This window comes from Spermophilus citellus, assembly GCF_964194105.1.
Source record: "Spermophilus citellus genome assembly, chromosome: 3".
Lineage (NCBI taxonomy): Eukaryota > Metazoa > Chordata > Mammalia > Rodentia > Sciuridae > Spermophilus > Spermophilus citellus.
Genome location: NC_138184.1, coordinates 49,728,166 through 49,744,779, shown reverse-complemented (window position 1 = coordinate 49,744,779; position 16,614 = coordinate 49,728,166). Strand labels below are relative to the sequence as shown.

At 46.8% G+C, this 16,614-nt stretch overlaps 2 protein-coding genes across 2 annotated transcripts in view; one reads left to right on the top strand and one right to left on the bottom strand.

Moving 5' to 3' along the window:
* The window catches only part of CACNA1D (calcium voltage-gated channel subunit alpha1 D), a 324,288-nt gene extending 321,752 nt beyond the window's left edge, over positions 1-2,536 (top strand). The window contains exon 49 of the mRNA XM_081284245.1: positions 153-2,536. Within this exon, the coding sequence (XP_081140371.1) occupies positions 153-446 (294 nt within the window). The 3' untranslated portion in view covers positions 447-2,536. The remainder of the gene's footprint in view (positions 1-152) is intronic.
* The window catches only part of CHDH (choline dehydrogenase), a 32,457-nt gene continuing 18,377 nt past the window's right edge, over positions 2,535-16,614 (bottom strand). Inside the window, exons 3-9 of the mRNA XM_081284248.1 lie at positions 9,805-10,575; positions 9,068-9,219; positions 8,150-8,279; positions 7,723-7,857; positions 7,039-7,181; positions 6,549-6,651; positions 2,535-6,077 (exon numbers count right to left, since the gene is read on the bottom strand). Of these exons, the coding sequence (XP_081140374.1) occupies positions 5,659-6,077; positions 6,549-6,651; positions 7,039-7,181; positions 7,723-7,857; positions 8,150-8,279; positions 9,068-9,219; positions 9,805-10,522 (1,800 nt within the window). The 5' untranslated portion in view covers positions 10,523-10,575 and the 3' untranslated portion in view covers positions 2,535-5,658. The remainder of the gene's footprint in view (positions 6,078-6,548; positions 6,652-7,038; positions 7,182-7,722; positions 7,858-8,149; positions 8,280-9,067; positions 9,220-9,804; positions 10,576-16,614) is intronic.

Sequence of the window (16,614 nt, the reverse complement as noted above, 5' to 3'; positions counted from 1 at the left end):
TCACACTTAGTCGTCACTTGTGAGGTCTGGGAAACATGGTTGGGCGAGGTCCCCATGGCACATCATGCAGTTAGCACTTGAGTGGCTTTTTCTGCCACCTCTCCCCCTCAGCAAAGCCATGATATGTTGATGCCACCTTGTATCTTGTACAGGTCCTGATATCTGAAGGCTTAGGACGCTACGCCAGAGATCCAAAATTTGTGTCGGCTACAAAACATGAAATCGCCGATGCTTGTGACCTAACCATTGATGAGATGGAAAGTGCAGCCAGCACCCTGCTCAACGGGAACGTGTGTCCTCGGGCCAACGGGGATCTGGGTCCTGCCTCACACCGGCAGGACTATGAGTTCCAGGACTTCGGTCCAGGCTATAGTGACGAAGAGCCAGACCTTGGACGAGATGAGGAAGACCTGGCAGATGAGATGATCTGCATCACCACCTTGTAGCCTCAGCAGGGGCAGAGCAGCTCCAGCCTTTGTGGGGGAAAAGTGCCTCGTAGTTAGAAAGTTTAGGCACTAGTTGGGAGTAAATATTCAATTAGACTTTTGTACAAGTGATGTCATGCCTCAAGGAAGCCATAAACCCGGTAGGTACAGGTTCCAAGCGGCGAGCTCAGCAGTGCGCCAGGCGCTGAGCCCAGCAGCAGAAGGCAAATCTGGTCCTCTTGCGAGGGCGGGTAAGGCCAGAGCAGTTCCTCCCGACCACCCAGATGGGTGCTGCCAGGGGAGTCCAAGTCTCACCGTACCCAGGGTGCCCGAAGGAGCGGTGGGGAAGGTTAAAGGTGATGACGATCACCACACCTTGTCATTACCTCAGCCATCAGTCTAGCATATCAGACACTCACTGGGCCCAGCATATCCATTTTTATACCCCAAACACACTGCTTCCTGGTTCCTGTTTAGCTGTTCTGGAGGACAGTGTCAGAACCCCGCTACCAGCGATCATCATGAGAGGGGAGTGGGACCTCATAGACAAGGTTTTCTGCTATATGATGCCAGTTTACATAAGAGAACGTCACTCGGATGGTCAGTTCCGACTGTCGTGCTTAAGGGCAACTGTAAACTGGAATAATAATGCACTCGCAACCAGGTAAACTTAGATACACTAGTTTGTTTAAAAATTATAGATTTACTGTACATGACTTGTAATATATTACAATTTGTATTTGTAAAGAGATGGTCTATATTTTGTAATTATTGTACCGTATTTGAACTGCAGCAATATCCATGGGTCCTAACAATTATAGTTCCCCACTGAAATCTAGAAATTACTAGTATTTTTACTTGGGCTATAGAAAGGTAGACAAAATAGAGCCAATTCTCACATATTCAGTGAAAATCCTTTGGGGGTAAAATTTTGAGTTTGAAAGAACTTGACACTACAGAAATTTTTCTAAAATATTTTGAGTCACTATAAACCTGTCTTTACATAAGTATATAAGATGACTACTTGCAGTTTTTTTCTTTGGGCAAGAATTCTATGATTTTGATAGGGTACTTTTATCCACCAGGGGTTGCAATTATCTGTTTGGTTTTACTTTAATAACCCTCTAAGTCTATTACAGAGTAGGTCAAGCTGGGCTACTCTGCCCTGGTGCAGGCATAGGTTTATTGCCTCAGCTGCCCACACAGGCCATTTCTGCAACTCTGCTGCAGAAATAATTGCACAGGTGAAAGTAGTATGTCTGCTCCAGTGCCCTGGGAACTGGTGGTGCTGGGGTGGGGGAACGGAGGAGCACTGTGGTGACCCTTAGGGTCAGAATGTCGGGGTCTGTACAGATTATGCTGTTGCCTTTTACAAAATGTTGCTGTGCTGTGTTCTCTTTGAGGGCTTTTATATGCAATTGAATGAGGGCTGAAGTTTTCATGAGAATGTACTCTGACTGTACGTCCTGGAAAAAGCCAGTTTTGGATCATTAGAACTGTCAAGGCTTCCTTTTCTGTTAACAGAATCACTCCAACGTCATTACGTGACCTTGGCAGGGATTCCCTGCAATCACAAAGACAGGTAGCAATTTTGGTTCAAATTTTTTTAACTAGTACATAGACAAACTGTCAGAATTTTTTTTTTTGTAAATAACACTTTGTTATAAAGACCTCACAAACCTCTTCGTAAGACATTCTTACTCCAGATCTGGGCAAAAACACTTCAAGGTTTGTAAATGACTATTTCCTGACAGAAAGCCTTTTTTATTAAAATGCAAACTGTTCTTCAGAATGAAACTGCGTAATAATTTCATTGTCTTCGGGAGCTCTCCTGGCCAGTGAGAGCTGCGGGGCAGGCGCTCTCGGGGCAGCTCTGCACACAGGTAGATTTTTCCTCGTCCTCAGCTCCTTCGATGCCCATGGTAACACCAGCCACAGAGAGCGCCACTTCTCCCAAAGGGCTACACCACTGTCAACATTATCTGGACTGTCTCCACTGGGTTTTGGTATTACTGTGGGGCTGCACATCATCAGGTCAAAATCACCTCCCAGGACTGCATGTTCTGGAACAGGTGACAAGTGTTTTCCGAAGTCAGTACTTAAATGCTGGCGTTGATAAAGGCTGCACCACTTCCTGGTATCTGTCTGCTTTAAGCCTGGTCCAACTTCTCATATTAAATTTCTCTTTTTAAGAAAAATCTGAAGTTGTAGAGCATGGTTTTTTCCCTTTGTTTTAGGAGAGTTTTAAGATTTAATATCTCTACTTTCTGGACCCTCCCCCAAACGGTTTTGTATTCTCAGGAATAGTATGTTTCTTTAACCTTGTGTAGAAATGGCGATTTTGATTCAACTGTAAATCAACAGTGAGAACCATATTGTTCAGCATGTGGACTCTAATTCCCAAACAGCTGGATTCCCGTTTGGCCAGGTGACAGGTCCTAGCTCTGGTGTGTTGCAGAATTGAGTGAAGGCCAGGAGGGGTGGATTTGGGGGGACTGAAAGCCACTCATTGCAAGCTGTGGCTCTGCCTGCCTGGGGCAATGGCAGCTGGATGCTCACCCACTTTACTAGGGGACCCCATTCTTCAAAGAAGCCAGAGATGTTTATTTCACAGTCTAAAATGTCTATGCCAATTGCATTTTCCTACAGGCTTTTATTTATAGGGTGGACCATTTATTTGTTTAAAAAAAAAAAAAAAGGCTAGCCACAGAGCTGATAGCACATACGGAACACCAGCGCCTGACCTACAACTTAAGGCCCAACTGTGGCTTTTAGAAAGGTTCTTTCTTCCCTCCAGGGCCTGGGAGGGCAGTGTGGAAGGAGGAACAGGTTTGGGTGTTGGCTTCTGCCATCAGAATGGGGTGAGGAGGGTGGCTGGAGAATATCTGGACACATGAACGAGAGGTATCTTTCTGATTTTCAAGGGGGAAGAAACAAAAATTGTCTCAGCGCTGATGTCATGTTAGTTTATAAGTGGAAATATGAAAACTTTTGGGCTGAGGGTTAGGGTTTGGCTGGAGTGAAGAATCTATTTGAATTTATGGAAATCATTATCCTGCAGTGGAAGCGGAAAGGCTGTGCATTGGGGCACCTCAACTTCCGCTCCTGGCACTCACCATTTCTAGTCATGCTGGCTGAGGCTCCTGGCCCTTCCTCCATCTGTCCCTCCTATCAGTAATTCTTCCCGTGGTGCGAGTACGGTCATCTTCCACGAGGTGAGGCTCCTCAGAGCTCTGGCCATGGATACCCTTCTGACTCTTTCAGCAAAGCAGTCTTCTGCTGTTAGGTATGATAAGCTTTTTGACAAGAGGCTCAGCCATTGAAGTTGGCCTGGTTCCCCACAAGTGAGCACTGTCCTGCCTACTTGGGCTCCCTCAGCCCTCTCTTCCTCGTGGCAGTGGAATTTCCAGACAGCCTGTTGTTTGGATGTGGGCCAGTGCTGTGGCAGCAGCCACATCTGTCAGGGCTCATGTGAGGAACTCTTCAAGTCAACCTTGTGCCTGAACCCCAACAGCAGTTTCCTGGTTTGACTTTTGTGGGTTCTGGACACATGACACTTGCTGTCTTATCTCTTGAAATGTGTTTCCTTGTGCGATTATGTGGAAACCGCCTCACCATGTGAAAGGAGGAGAGGGGCCTGATGGGCTCTTATCACATGTCACTCTGCTTATCTCAAGATACAGCTGCTTTTGTCTCAGACTGAGACACCATGGGATGCAGAGATGTTGGAACTAAATGACTTGTCAGCTGCCCTATCTACGTCAGTAAATTCACAGTCAGCCCTGCAACCAAAACGTACCCTTCCCTGAATCAACACCACCTCTCTGACTGGATGGTAGCACGTGACCTAGCTACCATCTGAGTCCCCAGAGGATGGATGGCTGCTGAGGGGACCCTCTAACTTTTGAAGAGAAATCTCTTAGCAGATCTAGAATCTTCTTTCTTGATCTTCTCTTGGAACAGAGAAAAAAATACAGGTAAGATTAAACCAGAACTGCCTAAAGTTTTAAAAGGAATATGTATGATGGTTTCTTTCTGTCCACCTTTCTGGAAGGTTTTTCTCAGAAATGTTAAGTTGCAGTTATTGGGCCTCCAAGATCTGTGAGCTGCCTGGAACCCCTGGGTTTCCCCCTCCTTATCCTGGGCCCAGCACTGCAGGTTTCCACAACACTTTCCTTCCCTCCTATCCATGGAAGATTTGCACGGTTTAACTAAAGGCATTTTGAATTGATTTTTCTTTTCATTCGCAAGCCTATGGGGTGTCACAGTTCAAAAATAAGTTACTATATATATTAAATATCAAAGAGCTTTTGTAAATGCTCCTGGTAGCTATCCCCCTCCCTCCTAAAACTCAAATCTTCACTGATTACTGTTTCTTGTACTTAGCTGCTTTTCTATCACTCTCAGCACCATTCTGATCGGTTCCCATGAACGTCCAGAGAATAAGAATTTGCCGTCTCTGTACTGGAGCCCTGGGAAGCAGCCAGAGCTTTCCTGACAAAGAGGTGACCTGGTATGTGGGGTTGGCTCTAGGAGTCTGTGTTTCTTGGTAATAAGACCAAAGTGCCTTTCCCTCCTTGAATGAGGTCCAGAAAGCCTTTCATCGGGACTGTTTAATAAGAATCAGAACACTACGGAGGTGGCCCTCCCTCTGACAGTAAAATCAGGATTAGGGAAAGACAAAAGTCAGATGGCAACTTTCCCTCTGCCCAGGGATCCTCAGGATTCGGTGCCAGCCTGGGCTGAGCTAACTCCTATGACTTGCAGCCTCGGGTAAAGCTCAAGACACAGGATGATACCCTTCCTTGGGGGGCTCAGTGCAAACTTACCACATCTGGGCAAACCACCCTGTCCTCTTAGGGGGAAGCCTGGAAGAAAGCATTCTGCTCAAGGCAGCAGGACCCCGCGTTGGAGAAGACCACATGGATACAGGACGAGAATGTGGCAGTTCACGTTTCCCTATCACCTCCGCTGTCCTCCAGGAGGCAGGGTCCCAGGCTGCACAGTGGCCTTCCCCCAAAGGACTATATCAAAATGCTGGAGGAGAACAACTTGACATACTGACTAGAACTAGTCTCATTTCCTGAGACATTATCCAGTTCTCAGCCACCGAGTAGGGCTACCTAGGTCCCAGTGTTCCAGGTGGCTTCTGGCAACATTTGGAGGAAGGGTGTCTGATTGGTCCTGTCAGCGTGCTGGGGGCCTCTCTGGTCATCCTGAGGCAGTGGCTGTCTTAACGCTGGGTGTCCAAGGTCTTAGGCTTGTAGACAGGAACATCCCTGTCCCAGAGTGCAGGCTGCCCCTTAATGATGTCGGCTGCTTTTTCTGCAATCATGATTGTGGGGGCGTTCAGGTTGCCACTGACTATGCTGGGCATGATGGAGGCATCAACGACCCTGAGGTTTTCTACCCCCAGGACCCTGGTCTTTGGGTCCACCACGGCCATGGGATCGGAGGGCTGGCCCATCTTACAGGTGCATGAGGGGTGGTAGGCACTGTCAGCTTTTCTCCGCACAAAGGCATCTATCTCCTTATCGGACTGAACGTGGCTTCCTGGCTGGAGTTCCTCCCCCCGAAAGGGAGCCAGGGCTTCCTGTGCAAAAATTTCCCTGGACAGCCTCACACACTGACGGAATTCTTTGATATCTGTTTCTGTAGAGAAGAGACAAAATGAGGCCCTTCCTCTTACCATGCTGGCCTCTCTGGAAAATTCCAGGTATGCAGAGGCTCAACCAGCCACAGGGGACAAAGTTCACAGACATGGAAGGAAGACTAAGTCACCAGGTGTGTATCACCTGCCCACAACCATTCTAGATGGGAAGCTTCTGCCCCAGAGTTGGCTTGGGGGCTTTCACAGCCACATGGTAGCAGAGGCAGGCTCTGTGCAACAGAGGCGCTCATTTTGGCAAATAGGCAAGCCTGGTATGGTGAGCTGCTCACACACTGCCAGGTGTCCCTGCACCTCTCACCTGCCAAGTGAGGTGCTGGGGTTACTTCACCTGGCCCAGGACATTGTGCCTCCAAGCTTATGGCCTAGGGTGATAGGGCAGGGACACATGAGGATCCTATAAAGGCATTTATCCAGCCTAGGTCGAGGGGAGATACCAGCAGCTCCTGAATTACCTGTGGACAAGTAGTTGGGTTGGATTATTGGGTGGTCCTGGGGATTTTTACTTCTCAGTTTGAGCCAGCCCACACTTGGGCTCCGCATAGGCCCCACATGTACCTAGGAGAGTTCAGAGGAGACAATGACGTTGACCTCCCTCAACCCAACACAGGAGCTTGGAGCAGTCCTTGGTTTCCTGTGGGGTAAGCCAGCATCAATTAAGAACAGGTACAGTCTGACACACGTCTGGCCTGCATCTCACCCTACCTCCAGGAATCCCTGTTCCCTCCCAGTTTTACACTCCTTGGTACACAGCCTGTCTTGCCCATGGCTGGTGATGGGACCCCAGAGCCCCCTCCTCACACTGATCAACTCCTCCCTTCCATACAAAGATTCTGGGCTGCCACTTTTCTCTCCCCATTGACACACTGAGCCACTGGAGGACAAGGGTCTGAAAGCCCCATACTGGGGAGGAGGAATCTGCCTAGCAGTGGCTCCTGAGCTCACCTGGTAAGCCTCCTGCTTGGTGGGGACCCGGCCATGATCAATCACTTGGGATGGCAGGAAATGGAACTGAATATCTGGGTGGGAGACCCCAGGCTGGCTGCGGATAAACCCACCCGTTTCCAGATGGGATGTGGCTCCGTACCCTGAATATCAGAAGAGGATAAGGCAGGCAGAACAATTGTTCCTGGTACCTTCCCCCCATCCTCCTGGCCCTAAGCTCTATCCATAGCTGCCGCAGGTGGGTTCACCCACACCACAGCTTTAAATATCAACCGTACGCCTAATGGGGGCTTCAGCTGCCTATTGGCCCCTCCCACCTGGTTCAGGGTATAGCAAAGGAGTGGGAAACAGTCTGAGCTGGGGAGGATTTCCAAGAAAGGTCCCCTGGTTGAGGCAGTGCCGATTCTGCAGCCCAGTACCAAGGTCTTCTCTCTGCCTTGTTCCACGTGGGGGTCCATCCCCATCTGCCTATAAGAAGGGCAGCACCTGAGCATTCTGCTTGAGTGGGCACTGTGCTAAGGGCTTCAGGCCCTCATACCAGTCTGTCAGGCAGGAGCTTAGGGCTCGGGTAAAGGGCCTAGTTCAGCTTCAAATGGAAACCTGAAGCCTAGAGTCCTTGCTTAGCTCCTCGGGAAGGAGAGCACAATGCCCACAGCTACCAAGGTCACAGAGGAACCTGCCTACCTGTGAATCTCCACAGCCATTCCAGTCCAATGCAGATCTTCCTCAAGGGCTTCTGGGCTGAGTGGAGGGTGATGGGGTGGGTGCAGGCCTGTTGGATATATATCTCCAGGTGGTCCTGCAGGTTCTGGCCAACTCCTAGAACGGGAGGGAGTGGTTAGGGAAAATGGCTACCATGGAGGCTTAGCTGGCTTCGAACCCTGTCCCCCTTTCACTTATCTTCTAAGCCAGCTCCTGTCTGGCCCCTGTGTCTCAGCCACCCTTCCTGCAACTCCAGCCCTCTCTTGAAGCTGCCTGCCTTGTCCAAGTGGGAGGGGCTGGCTACGGATCCATGCCCAGGGTCAGGAATGTCCAGGGCAACCTGGAGACCCTTGGGCTCATGGGAAAGATGTGTCAGTTTCTGGAAGTAGTAAGGGTGTGGGGGGCTCACCAGGCAGGTGGCACACCACAGGGATGCCCAGTCTCTTGAGGTCATCTGCATTCCCAATGCCTGAAAGCATGAGCAGCTGTGGAGAGTTGATGGCACCCCCGCTCAGGATCACCTCCTTGCTGGCATAAGCCTGGAAGAGGCAAAGAACCACCCAGTCATATCTCCTGAGAGCCAGCTATTCTCGCAGCTCACCGACCAGCACCCCACTCCAGAGCCACAAGAACATGGCCTTGGGATGTACTCATGTTGGGCATGAGGATGCTGCAGTCACCACCCTAGAGATCCTGCTCACAGGCCCAGGAATAAAGGGGGAGTGCACTGTGTCATCATTTGAAAGTAACCTGCAAGTGCACTCAGGGTATGTTCAAATCATGGACCTAGCTCTAGAACATTCTGTAACAGTGGCCTTAAAAACAGAGGAGGCTGACAATCACAGCTTAGAACCCAGCCTCCACAACTCTGATCCTATCTCAAGGGCTCTGATATAGCAACTAGTGTGCCCAACTCCTTGGGTTCCGTCCCAAGTAGCAAAAAAATAAAGCAGATGGGGGCATTTAAATGAGGTGAATGAAAACAGTCACTCAAGTAGTAAAAGCATGCATGCATGGAGCCAAACCAACCTGGTAAGTGGAGAGAAGCACACTGCAGCAGCACAGCATTCAATCTCATTTATGGGTTTTAAAACGTCTAGCATAAACCTGAGGTCGGCATGGCATACTGGTACCAGAGGATCTTCCTCCTCTCTACCAGCCACAGCCTCCCTATGAGGCAGAGGAAATCCATCTCTTCTGTCACTCATCAGAGGGACAAGAGCATGTGGCTGGGGAGGAGGGCATGACTTCTGCACAGGCTGCCAGGTCACTGCACATTCCCTTCCTGTGCTCTGAGCTAACAGGGGCCCTGCTGTAGTTCACTCACCCGGTGGCTCTGGCCATTCTTGATGTATTCCACACCCACAGCACGGTTGCCTTCAAACAGCACCCTGCTCACAAGCGTCTGGACTTCAGCCCTGAGGTTGGGGCGGTTCAGTGCCGGGTGCAGATAGGCACAGGCTGCACTCCAGCGCTTGCCTGCAAGACAGAGCAAGATCAAGTATAGCCCCTGTTCTTTCCCTGACACTGTTGGAAGGCTGGGGAAATGGTGAATATGTCCTGCCTCTGACTGTGCAAGGCCTGTCTTCAAAGTAAGGTTGAGCCCTGAAGCCCTGCCCAAGTCGATATCTACCCGAGGTCCCCTGGGCACAGGTGGAAAACCATCTTTTACCCTAACAGGATGACAGAGGGGTCAGGACCCTGAGTTGAGCCCTGGCCTTGCTTCTGTCCTACACGCTTCTGGGTCAGTATCCCAGTTTATGAAAGAGGGTGCCACCGAAGAGGGCCATGTGCTCCTGATGCCTCTCTGTGCCTCAATTTCCTCTTCTAGAAAACTCTGAGCTCTTGGTCCAAGAAGCCCATTATCCCTTGTCCACACCACCAGGGCCAAAGTGATGCCATGTCTCTGGTATTGGGGTACATTCTGTAGCATCTGGGGGCCAGTGTATCACCTACTTTCCCCCAATACCATTTTACCACACTTACTGATCCCAATAGGGCTAGACAGAATGGGCCGTGATAGAGTACAGTTTAGGAGGTGAGGACAGCGGGGACCCACGCTACCTTCGTGGATGGTCATATCCATCCAACCGAAGCCCTCCTGCTGGAAGCCGTTCATGTCGTCAGTGAGCGGGTAGCCCGCCTGCTGTGCTGCCTGCAGGAATGCCAGGTGCAGCGGGTGGCCTGTCTTGCCTCTGGACACACGCAGTGGGCCATCGCCGCCACGGTACTGGCTGGCACCCAGCTCGTGGCTCTGTGCCCTGCGGAAGTAGGGCAGGCAGTGTTCATAGTCCCAACCTTCAGCGCCTTGGCTCTGCCAGCGGTCGTAGTCCTCAGCGTGCCCGCGGATGTAGACCATGGCATTGAGGGATGATGAGCCACCCCAGACGCGGCCACGCGGCCAGTACAGTGCACGCCTGTCCATGGCCGGCTGCGGCTCTGTGTGGTAGTACCAGTTATACTTGTCATCACACAGGTTGTCCACGAGGGCCGCGGGCATGTGGATCTTCCATAGGAGCCGCTTGCTCCCAGCCAGCACGTCCTTGGGCCCTGCCTCCAGCAGCAGCACCCGCTCTGCAGGGTCCTCGGTGAGCCGATTGGCCAGCACACAGCCCGCCGAGCCTGAGCCCACCACCACGTAGCTGTGCTCATCCCCGATCTGCGAGCCAGTGCTAGTCCGGGCTCTGCTACCCAGAGGCCCTGGCTGCCCCAGGGTTGCCCATGCCAGGACTCCCCGACGGCCCAAGCACCCTTGGCTCCGGCCTTGAAGGATACGCCACATATTTCAGCTCAAGTCTTCCTGTCCACGGAGGGGAATGGGACAATCCACTTTTCCTAGGACAAGAAAAGGGGCTTTAAGCATCCTAATCTGTGAGCATGTGCAAAAATCAGACCAAAGCTGGTGTGGCCATACTGGGACAGCAAAAGTCCACTGGAAGGTCACCAAGGGCCTGCTCTGCATTGGTTGGGGCCAGCAGTCACCCATAGTCACTTCTAAGGGCAACTGAGAAGGAGCAAAAAATTCCATATCGAAGTATGCCAGCCAGGACCGACGATCACAGGGCTTGGGTAGCAGCAGGGGTGCCCTGAAAAGATTTTCCTGTGACATTGTGCATGAACCAGGAGGCCGAAAGTCTGTCTACTGGAAGGCAGAAGAAAGAGCTTTCCAGGGTGGGAAAGCAAAGGCACCTACACTAGTTCACTGGAGACAGTTGCCAAACCCCCACCAGGCATGGTATTTTTCTCTAGTGATAGAGGGAAAAAAAAAATCTGCTTCCAAAACTGATGTTCTGGAGCCAGGGAGGAGAACAAGGCATAAGTAATGGAAGGAAGGGTCCCCAGACTGTGGAGCTCATAGCCTTTGACTTGAGGGACCACAGGAGCACCAGAGAGGTTTTAAGAAGGGGACAGGGTCAGAGAGACACTCTTAAAAGATCACTCTGTAGCATACTACTGGAATTTTGACAGGGAAAATGCAATAGTATTTGCAGGGTCTCTTCCACAACAATGTTAAACTCAAACCCAACATACTCAGTAGAAAAGAATCAGGGTGTGCCTTCACAACCTCCAGTAACAATACTGGAGAAAGCCCACCCATAAGGTACAGGCCCAATGTGTCTTCCCAATACAGAAGTTGACCTAGTTACGAGAACTAGGAACCCCCAAGCAAATTCTGATAAGCCCTACATTGAACCCTGTACCTCATAAATACAGCCTAGCACTAGAGGCAGGGTAAGAATACAGAGAAGAGTCCTCCTTTCTCTTCTCTGTGCCAAGGCACAGGAGGAAGAAGGCAGGGGCTCCTCACAGTCCTGTCTAAAGCAGACACACTGAGAAGAGCCTCTAGGCCCCCTCAGAGCAGCACCCACCGCTCAACTCCCAACTAACAACCTGATGGAATAAAAAGTAGGAAAACCATCCATCTCAGCCTCCACTGTCCTAAACATGTGAGGCTAGTATTCCATACAAAGTTTTTAAAAGATAAATGACTCCTTGTCAAGAGAGAAAACAGTCAACAGAACCAGACCAAAGGATGACCCACTGGATATTACAACCTTCAGACATTAAAAGAACCAAGATGAACATTATAAAAGATTAGTAAAAAGGGTGGGCAACATATTGAACAGAATTGAGCAAAACATTGGCAACTATACAGAAATTCAAGAAAAAATATAATACTGGAGATAAATAGTCAGTGAATCTGAAGGTAAACAGAAGAGGGAAAGGGGGAGAGCAGAACAGCTGAAGCTTAAGGACAATATCAAACCATCTGAAATATGGATAACTGGGATCCAAGAGGGGTAGAAGGAGAGGAGGGAAAACAAGGGGGGACTGCAGGTGTAGCTCAGTGGTAGAGTGCTTACCCAGCACCACAAAAGGGAGACAAAATATTTGAAAAATGATATACAAATGGAAGAGAATAGAAAACAGAGACAAACCCACATAAACACAGTTATCTCATACTAGACAAAGGTGATTATATTTTTATATATATATATATATATATATATATATATATATATATATATATATATATATAAAATGAATGAACTGGAAATCCATACTTAATAAAATGAAATTAGACCCCTATCTCTCACCCTGCACAAAACTCAACTCTAAGTGGATCAAGGATCTAGGCATTAGACCAGAGACCCTGAGCCTACTAGAAGAAAATGTAGACCCAACTATCTATCATATTGGCTTAGGAACCAACTTCCTAAATAAGACTCCTAAAGCACAAGAAGTAAAGTCAAGAATCTATAAATGGGATAGTATAAAACTAAAAAGCTTTTTCACAGCAAAGGAAACAATCAAGAACATGAAGAGTGAGTCTACAGAATGGGAGAAAAATCTTTGCCACCTCCACCTCATATACAGAATGAATCTGTAGGATATATTAAAAAACAATAAATAAATAACCCAATCAATAAATGGGCAAAAGGAACTAAACAGCCACTTCACAGAAGAAATACAAATGGGTCAATATATGAAAAATGTTCAAAATCTCAAGCAATTACAGAAATGCAAATTAAAACTACACTGAGATTCCATCTCGCTCCAGTCAGAATGGCAATTATCAAGAATACAAGTAACAATAAATGTTGGCGAGGATATGGGGAGAAGTACACTCATAGTATTTCTGGTGGGATTGCAAATTGTTGCAACCACTCTGGAAAGCAGTATAGAGATTCCTCAGAAAACTTGAAATGGAACCACAATTTGACCCAGTTACCCCATCCCTTGATATATACCCAAAGGACTTATGAAATCAGTATACTACAGTGACACAGCCACATCAATGTTTATAGCAGCTCAATTCACAATAGCTAAGCTATGGAACCAACCTAGGTGTCCTTCAACAGACAAATGGATAATAAAATGTGGAATATATCCGCACACACACATACATACACGCACGAACATATACACACATACATACACATACATATACACAAACATATGTGGTATGTATATATGTATACACATACATGCACACACTGGAAAATTAGCCATAAAAAAAGAATGACTGCTTTATGACTTTTGCCAGTAAATGAATGGATCTGGAGACTATCATGCTAAGTGATATTTTCCAATCCCAAAAAACCAAAGGCAGAATGTTCTGATATGCGGATGCTAACACACAATGAAGGAGGGAGAGGGAAGAATAGAGGTTCATTGGATTAGACAAAGGGAAGTGGGGATGGGAATAGGAAAGACAGTAGAATAAACTGGACATAACTTTCATGTTCATAGGTGAATACATGACCTTTGAAACGCCACATTAGGATCCCATTGTTGTGGTTATACATAATCAGAATAAGTTATACTCCATGTATGTATAACATGTCAAAATACACTCTACTGTCATGTACATCTAACCAAAACAAATAAAATATTTGAAGAAACTGATGAGACTTTTTCAAAATGAGTGCAAGACAAGCATCATAGATTCCAGAATCTTTAAGCATCCCAAGCAGGATTAACACAAAGAAAAAATGCCTCCAAGGACGTCAGAGTTGAACTGCTAAAACTCCAAGATAAAGAGAGAACCCATCAAAGTAGCCAGATGAAAACAGAGGACTTTATGTAAGAATGACAGCAAGCTTCTTGTCAGAAAACATGCAATCCAGAAGGCAATGGAACACTAGCCAAGCGCTAAAAGGAAAAACAACTCCCCCCACCAAAACTCTAGCTTACTAAATTGAAAAATACACCTAAAAGATTCTGTGTACCCCCAGTGAATACATCTTTTAACATAAAGGAGATAATCTAGATCAAATGGCCAATTTCTTGAAAGGCAAACAATATGCTTTGAATAAGACAATGTCTATTAAAGAAATGGAATCAATAGTTAACATTTTAACACAGAAAGTATCACACCCACAAGGGCTCTCAGGCGACTTCTACCAAACACTTAAGGGTAAAAGTAGACCAATTCTCCATCATTCTTCATAAGATAGTCATTCTGCTTTCATTTCCTAATTCATTCTACGAAGCCAGCATCACCCCACTACCAAAACCAGACAAAAATATAACTATAGACCAGTATCTCTCACGAACATAAATTTAAAAAACCTCAACAAAATATACATAAAAAGAACTAAATATCATAGTCAAGTGGGGATTTGTCCTATGTACATAAGGCTGGCTCACTATTTGAAAAGCAATTAAAGTAACCCATGACACCAAGAGGCTAAAGAAGAAAATTCACATCATAACCATACATGCAGAAAAAGCATCTGACAAAATCAAACACTTGTTCATGAGAACAAAACCAATCCAAAAAAAGCTCAGTGAAGTAGGAATGGGCAGGGAGCTTCAACATGATAAAGAATATCTACAAAAACCCCATAAATAAAATGAATATCATACTTTATTGCTGTTATGGTTTGGATGTGAGGTATCCCCCTTAAGGTCACATGTGAGACAATGCAACAAGATTCAGAGGAGAAATGATTGGGTTGTAAGGGTCTTAACCCAATCAATCAGTAAATTGATCCCTGATGGGATTAACTGAAGTGGTAGGATGTGGCTGGAGGAGGTGGGAACTGGGGCGTGGCTATGGGGTATATATTCTGTGTACACTACAAAAATACAGTCAGTTGCCCTTGGACAGCCAAGGCCCCACACATCAATCTAGATGTGGATCTTCTTCTTCCTTTACAGCAATTAATTCAAAATGGATCACAGATCTAAATGTACAACATAAAATACAAAACATAAAACCCCTAGAAGATAACAGAAGAAAATCTAGATTTCCTTGGGTTTCACAAGGGCTTTTCAGATAGGACACCAAAGGCAAAATCCATTACAGAAAAACTGATAAACCCAACTTCATTAAAATAAAAATACTGTACTCGGCAGAGGTACTGTCAAGAATTGAGAAGACAAGTCAATGACTGGACTAAAATATTTGCAGAATTCCTATGTGATAGAGAACTATTATCCAAAATATACAAATATAGTTTTTTCTCAAGAGATACTGGGAATTGAATGCAGGGGTGTTTTACCACTGAGCCACATTCCCCAGCCTTTTAATAAAAACCCTATTAAAAGCAGGCCAAAGACCTTGATAGATAACCCACCAAAGATGATATACAGGTGGCAAACAAGCATAAGAAAAGATGCTTTAACATCATAGGTCATCAGGGAAATGAAAATTAAAACAAGAATGAAATACCACTAACACTGGGCGTGGTGACACATGACTGTAATCCCAGAGACTCAGGGGGCCAAGATGGGAGCATCACAAATTCAAGGCCATCCTCAGAAATTTAGGGAGACCCTGTCTCAAAAAATAAAAAGGGCTGAGGATGTGGCTCAGTGGTTAAGCACCCGTGGGTTCAGTCCTGAGTGAAAAAAAAAGAAGAAAAAGAAAAGTAGTACCACTAACTACATACCTATTAGAATGGTCAAAATCTAGAACCCCAATGCCATCAACTTCTGGCAAATATATGCAGCAACAGAAATTCTCACTCATTGCTGGAGAAAATACAAAATGTAATACCCACTTTAGAAGATAGCTTGGCGATTTCTTATAAAACTAAATATACTCTTCCCAAATAACCCAGCAATTGCGTTCCTTGGTATTTACACACAGGAGCTGAACACACATTCACACACAAACCTACACATGGACGTTTACAGCAGCTTTATTAATAATTGTCCAAACTTGGAAGCAACCAGGGTGTCCTTCAGCAGGCGAATGGATAAACACACTGGTGCATCCAGACAATGGCAAATTACTCACTGCTAAAAAGAAATGACCCCTGAAGTCATGAGAGGGCATAAAGAAAACTTAAATGCAGGTTACCTAAGTGCAATCAGCAAATTATGCTGTATGATTCTGACAATACGACATTCTAGCAAAGGCAAAACCATGGGGACAGTAAAAAGATGGGTGGTTGCCAGGGGTTTGAGGGAGAAAGGTGGAGATGAGGGGGAGGGCAGAAAGAAGATTTAGGGCAGGGCTGGGGATGTGGCTCAAGCGGTAGCGCGCTCGCCTGGCATGCATGCGTCCCGGGTTCGATCCTCAGCACCACATACCAACAAAGATGTTGTGTCCGCCGAGAACTAAAAAATAAAAATATTAAAAATTCTCTCTCTCTCCTCTCTCACTCTCTCTTTAAAAAAAAAAAAAGATTTAGGGCAGTGAAACTGCTCTATCCCATACATAGAGATATCACTATACATAGTGACATAGGATGCACACCACTACCAGGGACCCTAGTATAAATCGCGTACATCTCTATGATCATGCACATCAGGCTGATCTGTCACCTATAATGAATGCACCATTCTGGAGAGGAAAGGTGAAAATGGGGGAGGGGTTATTCATGTGTGAGGGCTCTATGGGAACTCTGTCTTCCTTTT